Genomic DNA, 16,459 nt, shown 5'->3' with positions numbered 1-16,459 from the left:
TCTTCACTATCATTATTCTGAATTCTTTTTCTGGAAGGTTACCTATCTCCACTTCATTTAGTTGTTTTTCTGGGGTTTTATCTTGTTCCTTCATTTTGTACATAGCCCTCTGCCTTTTCATCTTGTCTGTCTTTCAGTGAATGTGGTTTTTGTTCCACAGGATGCAGGATTGTACTTCTTCTTGCTTCTGCTGTGTGCCCTCTGGTGGATGGGGCTGTCTAAGTGGCTTGTGCAAGTTTCCTGATGAGAGGGACTGGTGGTGGGTAGAGCTGACTCTTGCTCTGGTGGGCAGAGCTCAGTAAAACTTTAATCTGCTTCACTGTTGATGGGTGGGGCTGGGTTCCCTCCCTGTTGGTTGTTTGGCCTGAGGCGATCCAACACTGGAGCCTACCTGGGCTCTTCAGTGGGGCTAATGACAGACTCTGGGAGGGTTCACACTAAGGTGTACTTCCCAGAACTCCTGCTGCCAGTGTCCTTGTCCCCACGGTGAGCCGTAGCCAGCCCCCTGCTCTGTAGGAGACCCTGCAACACTGAACCAGGTCTGCCTCAGTTTCCCCTTGGGTCACTGCTCCTTCCCCTGGGTCCCGATGTGCACACTACTTTGTGTGTGCCCTCCAAGAGTGGAGTCTCTGTTTCCCCCAGTCCTGTCGAAGTCCTGCAATCAAATCCCACTAGGCTTCAAAGTCTGATGCTCTAGGAATTCCTCCTGCTGTTACCGGATCCCCAGGTTGGGAAGCGTGACGTTGGGCTCAGAACCTTCACTCCAGTGGGTGGACTTCTGTGGTATAAGTGTTCTCCAGGCTGTGATTCACCCACCCAGCAGTTATGGGATTTGATTTTACTGTGATTGCGCCCCTCCTACCATCTCATTGTGGCTTCTCCTTTGTCTTTGGATGTAGGGTATCTTTGTTGTGAGTTCAAGTGTCTTCCTGTCGATGATTGTCCAGCAGCTAGTTGTGATTCTGGTGTTCTCACAAGAGGGAGTGAGAGCACATCCTTCTGCTCCGCCATCTTGGTTCAGGGCCCCAGAATGTGTTTTCAACTCTGAAAAAAAAGCTTAATTTTCCTTTTCAGTTGGAAAAAGTGGAAGTCTGTCCCATATTAGGAAATGCCAATTAATCTGAGCAATAAAATTCTGTCTGCCAATGTCACAGTGCATGTATAAGAAATTGTGTCCACATATTTTATTTAGAGGTGTACGTTCCATAGTTCTCAATACTAAAAATCCATTCTTGTACAATGGCGTAGTAAAAGTATGGGATGAAATACTTTTCACCTTTAAAGACTGCTTCATTTATTAAAACCAAGTTGTGATTATCAAGTTGAGATATTTTGACTCAATTCAACAGGGAGCAAACACTAAAAACCGTTGAAACAACTTTAAACAACACTTAAAACAACTTCTGTTCTATGTATATTTTGATTCTTTCATTCAAATCACTTCAAAAAGTAGGATGATAAAATGTTCAAAATATCAGACCGATAGGCTGAGAGCCCAGATTTTCCACACTCAGTTTCTTGTGAAAGGACAACGGAAAATGTGAGTTGTTTTCCAGTGTGTCAGAGCACACGTGTGCCTGTGTGGAGGGATATACTCCCATCTTACTTTTGTATTTCTTTGTTTTCCTAAATCCCTGTATGTGCACAGCAGGAGAACAGGGTGGTTACAAACCCAAGCTTCTGACGGAGATATCTGAGCAAGTTATTTAACCTCCCTGAGTCTTACTTTAGAACTTCTTTTGTAGAATTGTTATAATAAAGGACTGAGAAAAGTCCCTGATACCCGGTGAGCCCTGAAATAATTTAGATTATTATTCCCAGTTGAAATTCATTCTAGGACAAGGGTTCACTATTGTACTCTGAACAGAACCAGATCATCAATTTATAAATATATATATTTATAAATGTATATATATAAATATATATGTGTGTGTATATATATATATATATTTCCAGAAGATTAAACAAAAAAGAGGATGAAAAAGGAGATCCAGGTAATTCCAGTGCCTAAATTCCTTGATTATAAACTGGCATCTTAGGAATTTAGACTGACATTTTCAGAAGAAAATGGTTCAAAATGAATTAAGCATTTACTACATGCTTGGCATTCTGCTAAGCATTTTTGTCTTATAAGCGATCATATATTCCTACTATTTCATTTTGAAATAAAGAGTTGAGGGCCTTCCAGTGTAAATAACTTTCCCAAAGTCAAATAACGAAGAAGTAGCAGAGCTGGGATGTAAAACTCAGGCTCCTAGTCTTAACTATTGCACTGCGTTTTTCTCTTCTTATCAGTATTCTACTGGTCCAAATCAATGATGCTCAACTGATTTATGATTTAATTTATCTGAGGAGGGATTGAGAGTGGTACTTCGTAAAAGCTCCCCAAGTGATTTTAACGTACAGTTAGATTTGTGAAACACTGATCTAAATAAATGCAACATCTAACATTATTTGAGATCAAGGACCTGTGCGGATAAAAGAGTTAGAGCCTCAAAGATTGTTTCCTTATCAATACCATCTAATGACTAAGGTTGTACCCTCTTTTTCCGTGTCATTCGATACTCTAGTCCAATTCCTCTTCCTTGAAATTCTCCTCTCTCTTGACTTTTGTAAAATCATCTAACCACTTTTCTTCCCACTTCCAGGCTGTAACTTCTCAGTCTCCTAAGCATACTTTTCTTCCACCTGTTCCATAAGTGTTACTTCCCAGAATGCAGATCTTTTCATTCCCTTCATTACTTTCTCTGAAAAAGTATCTGCACTATAGCCAGGACTTCAGTGAACATGATCTCATGTCTCTGGAATCTATGTCTCCCTCCAAGGAATTCTAAATACACACATCCCTCATATTGTACATTTCCACTTGTCTGTCTTAGTGTCACCTCGTTCTATTCCCCAATCCCCCTCTCTCCCATTCTTCCATTCTTTGCTCTATCACCTACCACAAATGGCCAAACAATGCACTATTATATTCTGGAATAGGTTGTTAGCCCATTGGGATTGTGAACCCAGCTGGGCACTCACACTGGAGTCATGTGTCTAAACATTCTTACTCTCATCTTTTTAGAAGCCTCCACAGTTCACCCAGCAGCAAAAGTTGGAAACTTAGTCATCTTGACTTCTTCCTGTCCATCCCCTTTCCATATTATCATAAGAGAAAATCTAAATGCTTATAGTACAAGGCTGAAAGCAGCAGGAGAGCAGGGTTCAGATTTTGTTCAATGCTTTCTCCCCAGTAACAATATCTTTGACACTTAATAGATAATTAATAAACACTTGTTGAGCAGAATAATCATTAAATTGATATTAAATATATTGTTTGACTTGAAAATGTAGTTCTAGCTTCTAAACAAGATATTTCTTAAGCTTTATTAATATAAATAAATAAAAGCCTTAGCATTTACTAGGTAGTTACTACATAAAAGATAATGTAATAGAAATACACTCATATATTAAGTTTTTAAAATGCATTATCTCACAGCAACTTGTTTTCAGTTAAGAAAATTAAGACATACTTGGATTATTCAAGTCGCTCAGGGTTGCAAAGCTAGTAAATGATAGCACTATGATTTGAGGTCAGGCCTCCCTGAATCCATAACCTATAATTTTTGACCACAAAAAAAGGAGAAAACAGGTCCTCCTTTTTTATATATCGACCTATATATATGATTATCAGAATCAGTTCTTTAAAGATGAGAAGCCCTCACTGGGCTGAGCTCCTTGCTGAGAGGGGCCACATCATGTATCTCAGTCTTCCCAGTACTTATCCACCTACCTGATCCGCGGAAGGGAATCACCGATGAGTGGGAGGAAGTATGGAAAAGGACAGAAGAGAGAAGAGAGGTGGAGGTGACTACTTTCTGACACTTTGCTTCTGGAATTACAACTACCTATTTGTATAAGTAGCGTCAAAATGAAAGATGTATATGATGCTACGTTTTTTAAGTATTTACACAAATGATATTTCAATGTAGGAATGCCCAGGTAAATTAATAATCCCCAAAGGTCTTACAACCTATGACAGAATATAATACTGATACTTTATTATTGCCCAGGGTGGTGGGTAAGAGATAAAAATAAAGTGGAAAAAATGTAAGATGAAAGGATGGAGAATGACAGGGAATTGGACACAAAGGAATGAACATATAGATACAGAACGATAGTGAGAAACCTATAAATGTGTCCCAATCTATGTGGTTAAATGGAAATCTATAAGGTGAGACTTCAACAATGGATTTAATAGCCTCAAAACATGCCAAACTCACAGATCCAAATGAAGTTGTATGGTTTTTCTAAAGCTAGATTTTAGAGTTTTGAGTGATGTACTCTTGTTTCTATTCTCCAACTCAGTTTTCAAATTTACAACCAATGACAGGCATTTTAAAATAAATTTCAGGAAATTGCTCAAATACAATTTGGAGTCAGAACCTGCACTTTCAGCTTTACTTACTTGATGCCAGAACTGTCACTTTTAAATGCTTCAGTGACTACTCTTCACATAGAAAAAAATTACATGAAGGCAAATACTATATTCTCATTTGGTAAATGGAGAAAATCAGGAGTAGGTGTAGCTGACTTGAGATGGGAGCACAATTATCCAAACTTTCAAGTTCATCATGTACTTACAACAGCCCATGAAAACTTCAACCATTTCCTTAAATGTCATGAATTCAAAACTTATATACTTACAGGCTAGGGGATTTTATTCAATAAGTGAGTTTCAATACCTATTGTGTGAAGACTATTTTATTAGTTTTCTTTGAAGAATAATATAAGATATAGCTCCTGAACTAAAGGAATATTTTTATTCTTTTGAAGAGATAAGACATGCACATAATAAAAACTAGAACAATATTACTAGTGCCAGGGTCTTCTTTTCAGTAGATATGGTTCTTTGGGTACAAGAATGGAGACTTTTCTGGCTCACAGAATATTAGGAGGTTGTACTGATGTTGATCTCAGGGGCTGAGTTATCAAAGAATGGACATCTATGAGTCAGAAACAGCTCCTTTATCCAATGATATTTTATAATCCCTTTTGAATTATAGTCTTCCAATTTTAATATCAGCCAGAGGGAGGAGCCATATAGCCTTTATAAATTTTGTAGACTTCTTTATCTTGATTAGTCTTTTATTTTCCCCTGAGCTCTCCACATCTTACATATTCATATCTGCAGCATCAACATCTCAACAAATATACCACAAAATATGCAGAATTCACATCATCAACTAGAGCAGTGATTCCTGACTTTACTGGAACACAGAAATCAACTGGGGTGCAGTTTACTGGGGTTACCATTAACCTGTTAGCTACTGCTGTGTAACAATATCACCACAAATTTAGCAGCTTAAAATAACACCCATTTGCTATCTCACTGTTTCTGTCAGTCAGGAATCCAAGAACAACTTAGCTGGGTAATCTGCCTTAGGGTCTCTTACAAGCTGGCAATGAAGGTGTTAGCTTCGGCTGATATCTCATTTGAGGCTTACCTGGGAAAATATTTGCTTCTAAGTTTATGTAGTTGTTGGCAGGACTCAGTTCCTTACTGGCTGTTGATCAGAGCCCAGCCTTAGTTCCTTGCCACATGGTCTTCTCCATCTGGCAACTTATTTCATCAAAGCGAACAAAGGAGAGAGTCTATAGAGTCTGCTAGCAAGACAGAAGTTATAACTTATGTAACATAATCATGGAGGTGACAGTCCATCACATTTGCCATATTCTGTTGGTTAAAAGCAAGACTTAGGTCCCATGTACACTCAGAGAGAAAAGACTACACAAAGCTGTAACTGCCAGGAGGCAGGGATAATTGAGGGGCTATCCAAGACTTGTCTGCCATGCCTATTGAATCAAAATGCCCTTTCTTGGGCTCTATGTTTTGTAACCTATACCTAGTCCCCAGGTAATTCTTATGATTAGGCAGATTTGAAAAACAATGAAGTTGGGAAAAGGTGAAAGCCAAAGCAAAATCGATGCAAGTTTTCAGCATTGATCTGAATTTAAGACAAATGGCCTTCTGGGTGTTGGAGTTTGTGGCATTGCTTAATCCTACAGAATCACAAGGAAAAACTCTCCAGTTCACTGTGTATAATGCATCCTCCAAACCCAGGCATAATTCTGTAAATCACTATGAGATTAAGTGAAAATGATACAAAATTGTATAAGTACTCTTATACTTTATGGAAGTGGGTTACAAAGTGTACAGAAAGGAGAGCTCACTATAGAGGAACGTTTCATATGTTAGATGTAGCTTAAACTAGACCTGGATGGCCAGGTAGGAGTTGGATGGAGAAAGTAAGGAAAGGTGTGAGGAGTAAGAGGGAAGTAGGAATAAGGATAGTATGGAAATCAGTCCTCGTGGAACTAAGAGTTGTGCTGAGATGTAGGTAATACGCATGGTTATTTTGGAAGGCAAGTGAATCTGAGTCAAAGAACCTGTGACATGACCACTGAAATATCTATGCGTGAAGGTCCCCAGTCCGGATGGGACAAGCGGGACTCAAAAGGAAGGACTAGGGGAATCAAAGGAAGACAATTCTTTTTAAAAAGTATTATTTACAAAGAATGTATTCAATGCGTAAGAATAGACCTAGGGACATTTGCGGCCTATCTGATGCGGATACCATTGCAGAAATTTGATAGAAGTAGAGGCTGACACCGCATTCATGTAGCAAAGACACATGCAATGAGCTATTTTACAGTTTATATTACACTATCGTCTGATATAATATGTAGTGTAATATAAAGTGATGAATTAATGCTTTTAGGTAAAAGCTAGCTTAAATATTAGCTAAATATAATGTTAGAATATGAATATTTTACAGGGATACCTGGATCTGTTTGGGTGCATATTAGACTATCACCACTGAATACACTACAATTATTCATCCCCTAACACAGAGGATGAATGATACTATCAAATGATGGATTTTTTAATATTTGAGATACTAACTAGATAACCTACTTAGAAATACTTTTTCTTTCTTTGTTTATTTTTGCCTAGGTGGGATGGACGGGGGGAAATGGTGTTGGATGTTTGGTATGGTAGCAGAGGATGTTACCCTAGCCCTTTTATCACTGAGCTTGGGTCATGCTCAACTTCATCATCTATGAAAAGACAGCAACAGTACCCCTGCCAACGTCACAGAGTTATTACAGTAACCAAATAAGATCTTTTATTTTTATAACACTTTAAAAATATAGGGCATTTTATACTTTTCAATCTATTTTTATTATTTAAACACTAGCCAAAATAAACATTACTTATCTTGATTATTGGATACAGTGAAAATGATACAGACTGGTTATCTGTCTTTTATGTTTTTCATCATGCCTATATATTAGCGCAAACCAATAATCAGGATTTACAGGCAGCAGAAACCTCACATTTTTTAAATATGGCAGATATTTTTATTTCTAATGGCTTATTCCACTTTTAGATTTTGTACATTGAAGCAATTCATTTTCTAAGCTTTGCAATACAAAGCAACATCATTACTTGCCAAACTGAATACTGTGCTTATAGATTGTGGATATATGATAATCCTTGAAAATTATACTTGGGACACATGGATGTTTGGAAGCTGAAGTGTAGCATGTAGTCAGTACAGTAATCAACGTTGTGTTCATTTATTCATGCAGCTTACATCTTGTTTTATACCTTGGACAAGAACATTCCAATTGATGACTGGGTTATGGAAACAATCAGTGGTGATCGGCTTACACATCAAATCATGGATCTCAACCTTGACACTATGTATTACTTTCGAATTCAAGCACGGAATGTGAAAGGAGTGGGGCCCCTCTCTGATCCCATCCTTTTCAGGACTCTGAAAGGTTTGAATCATTTCCTGTCATTTCGGGGTTTTTTTCCTATGGAGTTGTTATAAAATAGTGTTGGAGTCTGTGTTAGGAATTGCCTTCAACCATCTCTGTTGGCACGTGACTACAGTGGGCATTCAAAAGAAATTAAAATGCAAATTAAAACCAGAATGAGATATCACCTCAAGCCTGTTAGAGTGGACCTCATCCAAAAGACAAGAGACAACAAATGCTGGCTTGGCTGTGGAGAAAAGGGAACCCTCGTGCACCGTTTGGGGAATGTAAGTTGGTGCAGCCACTATGGAAAACAGTATGGAGGTTCCTCAAAAAATTAAAAATAGAAATATCATATGATCTAGCAATTCCACTTCTGGGAATAGATCCAAAGGAAACAAAAACACTAACCCTATAAGATATCTGCATCCCAATGTTCAGAGCAGTATTATGTGCAACAGCCAGGACATGGAAAGAGTGTAAATGTCCACAGATGGATAAAGAAGTTGTGATATATGTATTCCATTATATATATATAATAAAGTTATATATAATTATATGTACATAATGGAATATTATTCAGCCATAAAAAAACAGGGAAATCCTGGGCTTCCCTGGTGGCGCAGTGGTTGGGAGTCCGCTTGCCGATGCAGGGGACACGGGTTCGTGCCCCAGTCTAGGAAGGTCCCACATGCCGCGGAGCGGCTGGGCCCGTGAGCCATGGCCACTGACCCTGCGCGTCCCGAGCCTGTGCTCTGCAACGGGAGAGGCCACAACAGTGAGAGGCCCGCGTACCGCAAAAAAAACAAACAAACAAACAGGGAAATCCTACCGTTTGTGACAATATGGATGGACCTTGAAGGTGTTATGCTAAGTGAAATAAGTCAGAGAGAGAAAGACAAATACTATATGATCTCACTTATAGATGGGACCTAAACAAACAGATAAACACCAAACTTATACCAAAAGATCAGATTTATGGTTACCAAAGGTAGGAGGTGATGAGAGGAGGAATTCGAGGAGGGTAATCAAAAGATACAAACGTTCAAGATATTTGATATTTCAAGATATTTATAAAAGGGTAGATCCCAAGAGTTATGATGAAGACAATTTTTTCCTTTCTTTTTACTGTACCTATATGAGATGAAGATGTTAACTAAAGCTGTTGTGGTCATCATTTCCCAATATGTGTAAATCAAATCATCATGTTGTGTATCTTAAACTTGTACAGTGATGTACATCAATTATTTCTTAAATAATTGGAAAAAAATTGGAAACGAAAAAAAAAGATAAAATTAATTAATTAATTAAAATTTATCTTTTTATGCTGAAAGCCAACATGTCAAAGAAAGATACATTATTACATTTTCTGCCATCAGCGCAAAGTGGACATATTTAACTTGACTTTTTTTCATTTACAACTCTTTTGGAATTTTGTACGGATTTCATGTATATGGGCTCTATTCAAAATATAATGAAACACTTTAGCCTTTTTATGTAAGGGAATAAAAATTAAAAAGCATTGTATTATGTGGATAGCATACTATTGCCAACTTTAAATATTTCCTTTCAGGAACTATTGTCCTTATATATTAAAAGAAATTTTGATATGGCAAGAAAGAAAATCTCAAACAAAATTAATTTTTTTTTTAAGGACACAGGGTAGCAACATGAAAAAAATATCTTGTGGTATGATTACTAGAAAAACTTTACATGCTTGCAAGTGTAAAAATTACTGCTCAATTTAAGGACAATTATATGTTTATACAGAAAAATACTAAGACCCAAGAATGGTAACTACCTCATAATGATCTGCATATAAGTCCTTTCCATTTTACAGCACAGTATTATTTTTCTGGAGGATGAATGATTTCAAGAGCCTCTATTATTTAGCCATTGAAAATAATTCAGATGTTCTATAGCTGATATTTAAAGATGTATATTTAACATCTGATGTGTGTTATTTTAAAGGATACTTGGCTCTTAAATATGTTACCACATTATGCCCATATATCTGGCCAAAAACTTAATGAAACATGATGGCAAACAGCCGAAAAATTAGAAACAGGTATCTGATTGACATTTTTACCCATTTGCTTGGATATACTAAAGAAGAGGCTTAGAATAACTAGATAGTCTATTTCTCAATTCTCCTAGGAAAAGTATGCTAATAAATAGTAGACTTTTGAATTCTGGTGACTGAGCTATTCAAAAGCTAGATTTGGTACAGCTAATCCGAAAGTTTGCCAAGAATGCACAAAAAAAAGCATTCAGCCTCAACCTGCATGACAGCCCTTAATGACAGAGTAGAAGCGGGCGGGGTGGGGGTGGGGGGGAGGCAGGAGAAAAGTGAGCCAATCTTCATCTATCCAGGTTTTTAGGACTTCATGTCTAAATCAGGTTTCACTCCAAATGAGCAATTGAAAGGAAACTGGTTATTCGTTTTGTGAGAGCAAGAAATGTAACTAGGTAATGTTTCACAAATGCTTCATCTTTATCTAGACAAGTTATGAACAATTCAAGGCTTTTCTTCACAAGGTTTAAAATCAAAGAATTTAGATTAAACTTTACGATATTTTATTATTTTACCCTATTCATGTGAGAATTGGTAAACTTTTCTTGTTGAAAAATTTAAAATGAATACAAGAAAATAGCTTCCTTAACTTGTTTAAAATATACGGGTGATAATTACTTGGTAATGACATGCACTTTATTTTACTGTAAACTGTATCATTAATTAAACTTGCATGATGATCATTTTGAGTTTATGTTTAGAGGAATGTTACAGATAACACTTATAGAACACATTTATACAGCAAAACAATTATTTTCCATTTCTTTCTATGACTAATTTAATCCAAATAATCACATTAACCAAATTCCTTATCAATTTGTTTTCAATAGGGCATTGGCCTTGATATGAGAACTCTCTAACAAAACTGTTGATTTGAAATGTCAGCTTTCTTGATGGAAACTACCAAACTCTAATAATATTTCTCTTTCCCCACAGTGGAACACCCTGACAAAATGGCTAATGACCAAGGTATGGTGGTTTAATCTGTCATTTTTCCCTCCCTGAATCAATCTTATCCGTTAGAAATGTCAGTCATTATTTTCTATTCCTCTTTTCACCTGGGCCATACACCTGATGAAGCAGACACCAGTGTGATAATTAATCTTATTAATGAAGTTCTGCCTGGCTGAGGTTTCAGTTCTGATAGGGAGGATGTAAATTTTCTTGAGAGGAAATTGTTTTGTCTCCATTCTGAAGGACCAATTAAAATGTCAAGCTTCTTTGTATGAAATAAATTTTTAGTCTCTGTCTGCACTTCTGAATAATTCACATTAAGTATAATTAAGCTCAGCATAATTTTCAAGCTGCTCTTGCACCCTTTCATGAACTCTGGATTAAAGTTCTATAGCTCGAAAGAGAAAACTCATAAATCATGTGTGCTTTTCCTCTACAATGAGCTTCTTTTAATACATAAAAACAAAGTTAGGTCAACTTTTCTTTAGGGCATTACTTTTGTTGATTTTGAAGCCAGAAAGCTTTCATTTCATGAATCAGGTACCAGTTTGACTTGCAGTATTTTATCCTCCTTCCATTCATTTGCTAAAAGCCGATTTGTGTCGAGAAACAGGGATGGTTTTACACAAAGGAAAATGGAGGTAAATCAGAGTTATCCGTCAACTCTCAGGTAGATAGGAATTTATTACCATGATTTGTAGACTGATCTATTAGGATTCCATTCTTTTACCACTAAGGTTAATTAGTAGAATGCTAAAGGAGAAAAAGAATAGTTTATGAGTTTTATTTTTTCAGGATGTCATATTCTTCAAAGAAGGGAGTGTTTGGAAATGCTGGTTATAGTCAGTGTCATGAGTATTGGTTCAGAGTCCACAGCTTGTATAGTTGTCTCCTGCTTTGGGCACCTGTCAACAGAACCTCCTTGTCAGCATCATGTCTCTTAAGGCCTCCTGTTGTAGATTTCAGGAAAACATGCTTTTCAACAAGAATACTTTCCAACTATTGACAGATACTAAACATCTGGATTTTGAGTTTCACTAACAGTAGCAGGTTGTTTACATGAGTAGTATTATCTTTAATGATCCTGTGTTCAAGTTTATTTCTGGGTCCATATACCATCCCTCTGCTTAAGAGAACATGGCTAGAGCGTCACACAGGGAGTAATAGAAATGATACAATACACAGAAATGTCCACCCAGGGTTCATGTTTCCATTAATCACCTAGCTGTTCCTGCTTGCTTATACTTAAAATATTTTTGTAAGGCCAATATCTACTGAACAGTGATATTTGTAAAACTACTAATGATAAATAATTGGCAGTTAGTGTGTATTCACTTAGGTAAATTAAATATTAGTGCTAGACAAATTCAAGCTGGAATAGTTAATTAGCAGAATGTATTATTTCAGTTCAAAAATAATTAAAACAGCATCACATTGTTTCCTTAACTGAAGTGAATTTGGAATTTCCACAGGCAGGTAACTCCCAATTTTTGCAATTATATTTAGAAAAAGTATGCATAGAGAGAAAGAAAACTCACAAACATTTTTTTTAAGTAACTGAACCAGATGAAAAGTTACATTATTAGCCGTTTGGGTGACAACATGCCCAAGCTTCTCAATAAGTGAGTTTCCAGTTGTTTCTGGATTCCTTTTAACTGTTTTTTGCTATTACTTTTTAAGTTAACTGTTTTGCTTAATAATATTTTCAGCTACCAAGAAATATATTTTGTACAGTCTCTCCAGTCACACACTCTCCATGGATTTTACTCAGATTTTCATATTGATGGTGAAATCAGATCAATTACTGGCAACAAAAGGAATTCCCAAGAATTATTGCCAGTGCCTGAGTGTGTTAATATATTTGGGAAATTGTTCTTTTCCTTCATCTAACATTACTTAAAAGGATTCTGTCACACATTATACTAGTTGGTCCCATATTCAATCACCGCTGGTATAGAGTTGGTCAAATTGATAGGTTCTAAATTTTACATCAAACTCAAATTACTTGTAAAATTAAGAGGGAGTGACAACATGTAATTTAGTGATTATAGGTAAGAACTTTACATTTTTACAAGAAGGCGTATAAAATTTGTTGGCAGTTAAAAACTCTTTGTAAACAAAATCATTCATCTGAGTTGATGACCAAGTGCACAAAAAATAACCCAGTTTAAAGATCTCTCTAAGAATGGTGAAAATAGTAGGAAAAAGCTGCTCTGAATGTTCCCACTCTCAGCACATAGCATATCAGTGGAATATGCATTATTGTGCTCTCTGTTAGACCAATATACCCCCTTCCCACGTAGAATGGTCCCACTGTTACATTTATGGCAAGCACTGAATTTCTGTTGAGAGAAAATTTGCTCAGAGAGAAAATTTAGCACCCTGGGTTAGAGTTAACCTTGCAAAGATGAATCCTAAGTAGAAAAGCAGGAGATGGAGTTTGACTTATATGAGAGGAAGTGAGAAAAGTTTTGATTGTTTTTAAAAAGTATCTCTGTGGTCTCTTGTCACAATTACTTTTCGTTGGAATCTAATACCTGCCCTGAAGAACATGTGAAGAAATGTGAAAAGAAAAAGTCAATTATATTTGAATCACGTGTGATTTGGGGAAAATATTTTCTTCTGAGTAATAGTAGTACTAGTATGAAAATAATAGATGATTTATATAGGACTCCTTTTCCCCTTTACGTAAGTGTAAATTGATTATATCTAGCATTCGCTTATCTCTTGTTCCACATCTTAATTATTTTTCTAGTCTCTTGTAGGCACAAGTGGCCAATAAGTTTTAAAGTAGTCATGGGATTTTAGAGATTAGCCACAGATTTACTCTTTTGGAGGTTCAGGCAAGGTAGGGAAATTGTATGGGTTATGTGAAGTGAGTGGAAAAGATAGAGAAATCCTCTGCTTTAGACACTTTTCCTTTTTTATTTTCCATATTTTGGTAAAAACCCTGTCAATTTGTCTGTGTCTGGGTGGGCGTGTGTAATGGTAGAATTAATCCTTATGGAGCTCTCACCATCAGTTGCTGTTCTAAGAACTTAACTTGTGTTAACTCATTTAATCCTCATAACAATACTGTGAAAGAGTTGCTGTTATTGTCTCTGTTTTAGTGATACAGAAGCTGAAACTCAGAGAGTTTAAGTGATTTGCCTGTAGACACACAGCTAGGAAGTAGCAAGGCCATGATTCAAACCCAGACAAGCATCTTGCAAAACCTGTTTTGAACCACCAAGTGTCTCCATCACTATATGCTACGTATATACATACACAGCCACACACACACACTTTTGACATATATCTATAAAGTTTCTGTATCTAAAGTGGGTGTATATTTTCCCAATACCAAGCTTTCTTTCCCCAACTCTGTGAATATTCTAGAGAACAAAGCAAACAGCTCTCAATCCGGGGTCATGTTATAAGTGGGAAGCCACAGCACTGAATATATGATACTGACAGTTCTTTATCTCAGAAAACATGGGGATGGTGCTAACTCCACTGTCTTGGTCAGCTCGGGCTGCCAAGACAGAACACCATAGATTGGGTGCATTAAGTAACACACTTATTTTCTCATAGTTCTGGAGGCTGGAAGTCTCAGGTCAAAGTCTGGCAGGGTTGGTTTCTGGTGAGGGCTCTCTTCCTGGCTTGCAGACAGCTGCCTTCTTGCTGTGTCCTCACATGGTGGAGAGAGTATGAGCTCACTCATGTCTCTTCTTATAAGGACACTAATCCTATCGGATCAGGGCCCCACCCTTATGACCTCATTTAACCTCAGTTACTTCTATAAAGGCCCATATCTCCAAATACAGTCACACTGGGTTTTAGGAATTCAACATATGAATTTGGGGGTGAGAGAGGACATAATTCAGTTTACAGCATCCACTTTCAAGACTCAAGCTGTTCTTTCACTCTTTTACAGATTATCTTTCTAGATTTTCAAATGAGGAAGCAGAAGGTAATGTTTTACAAAAGGTCACTCAAATATAGTGGCAGGCAGAGTTGGAATTCAAACATCTTTATCTCTGACTCTAGTCTTTCCTTTGTAGACTGTTTCTATACTTACAAAATAATTGGCTTTTTGTTTTTCAACAATCAGCTTAAACCTTTTAGAGTTTCTCACAGAAGCATTTATAAAAGCTTCTTGTTTTGGGGTTGCAGTGGAGGTTAGCAGTAACTATAAACTATGACCAATTCTCGAAAGTGATGATTAGATCAAAATTTTAATCTTAAAGGATTGTCTTTGCATCCTTAGATTCCATTTAACCCCAAAATGTTGTTCTCCACTTTGAGGTGTCTATAATGTAAAAACTGGTAATTCTTAGCATGAACACAAATGTTTTCAATTTCATGTGTGTTTCCATGCCTGCCCAATGGGGCAATAGAGTGGGTGCTGTGACCATGACATAGTACCATAAAGAGGGCAGAAATCTTCATGAAATGATCTGTATCATCGATGATATGAATCATGAAGAAAATGCTTGCTTCAAGCACTATCAAGTATCTTTAATTCTCCATGGCTGCAGAGGGGTGACCTAAAACAGGAGGCTTGAAAAAGAGGCATAAATTCACAGACCAGTTTTTAGGTCCAGATGAAGGCGGCCTGCTGAGAACGGCCCTCCCACCATGGAGAGAGAATTTCTCTCCTCTGAATCATGGTAATGGCTGGTAATGCTCTGGGCTTTCCCGTCAGCATCATTCAGTGTGTGCTGGAAGAGAACCGGAATGGAATCAGATGCCCAATATTCTAGCACCATGCTGTCACTCTGAGCACCTGTGTGGCTTTGGGCATGTGACTGAACTCTTCTCAGCATCCTCACCTGTAAAATGATGACTTTTGCCCAAATTACCTTTGATTTCTTTTAAGTTTTCAGATGATCAAATTTTAGGATTGGTGTTAAAATTTAAAAAAACCTAAGCACGGCACAGCGTCTTCGTGTAGGGTAGTGCTTCACATTTCAGCACTCCCACTGTGCACCCATCACTCTTCTGTGCACTGTGCATGTTCTATCATATTTAGTTCTGACAACATCCTTACAGATGCAGAAAATAAAACGCCAAGAGGTTAAATCTTGCCCAAACGCTCACAGTATGTGTAAGTGGTTAGGCTGAGATATATACCCAGGCTAACTAACTTGAGAATCTCTGCTCATACCAATGTATAATTTCTGGAAATGCACTGAGTTAATCGACTCCTACTTTGTTATCAAGATAATGAAACTTATACATCCTTCCCATAAATTCACCCAGTTTAAAGGTCTTTGTCTTCCCTCAATAGGGTATGCAGGCCAAGTGCTTAACACTACACCTGCCATTTTACACCTCAGCTGATTCAATCTCATGAATAAACAGAATGTTAATTGTTTCCAATTTCAGGGAAGTAAGGTTTTCAAGGCAGTCTAGTCAAGCTTGGAATTTAGTTCATGCAATCCAGATTTTGCAGGGTTTGGATGACAGCAACCAGGCTGCTGTTTGAAAAATTGAAACCTTTAGCACCATTTGATGGGAGTCATTTAATTGAAAATGAAACCTCTTTTTAGCCTATTATGGTGTGTAATTTCAACTCACTTTATTATTCAGCTGCTTGCTACAGCCCCTTGAAAAAGCTATTCTCACATGTTT

General features: G+C 37.1%; 1 protein-coding gene across 1 annotated transcript in view; it reads left to right on the top strand.

Moving 5' to 3' along the window:
* DCC (DCC netrin 1 receptor) overlaps positions 1–16,459 on the top strand; it is a 1,193,354-nt gene that overhangs the window by 1,065,136 nt on the left and 111,759 nt on the right. The window contains 2 exon segments of the mRNA XM_079943413.1: positions 7,642–7,836; positions 10,826–10,858. Of these exon segments, the coding sequence (XP_079799539.1) occupies positions 7,642–7,836; positions 10,826–10,858 (228 nt within the window).

Source organism: Stenella coeruleoalba (genome assembly GCF_951394435.1).
Source record: "Stenella coeruleoalba genome assembly, chromosome: 14".
Lineage (NCBI taxonomy): Eukaryota > Metazoa > Chordata > Mammalia > Artiodactyla > Delphinidae > Stenella > Stenella coeruleoalba.
Note: the sequence above shows the minus strand (reverse complement) of the source record. Positions and strands in the feature narration are given on the sequence as shown.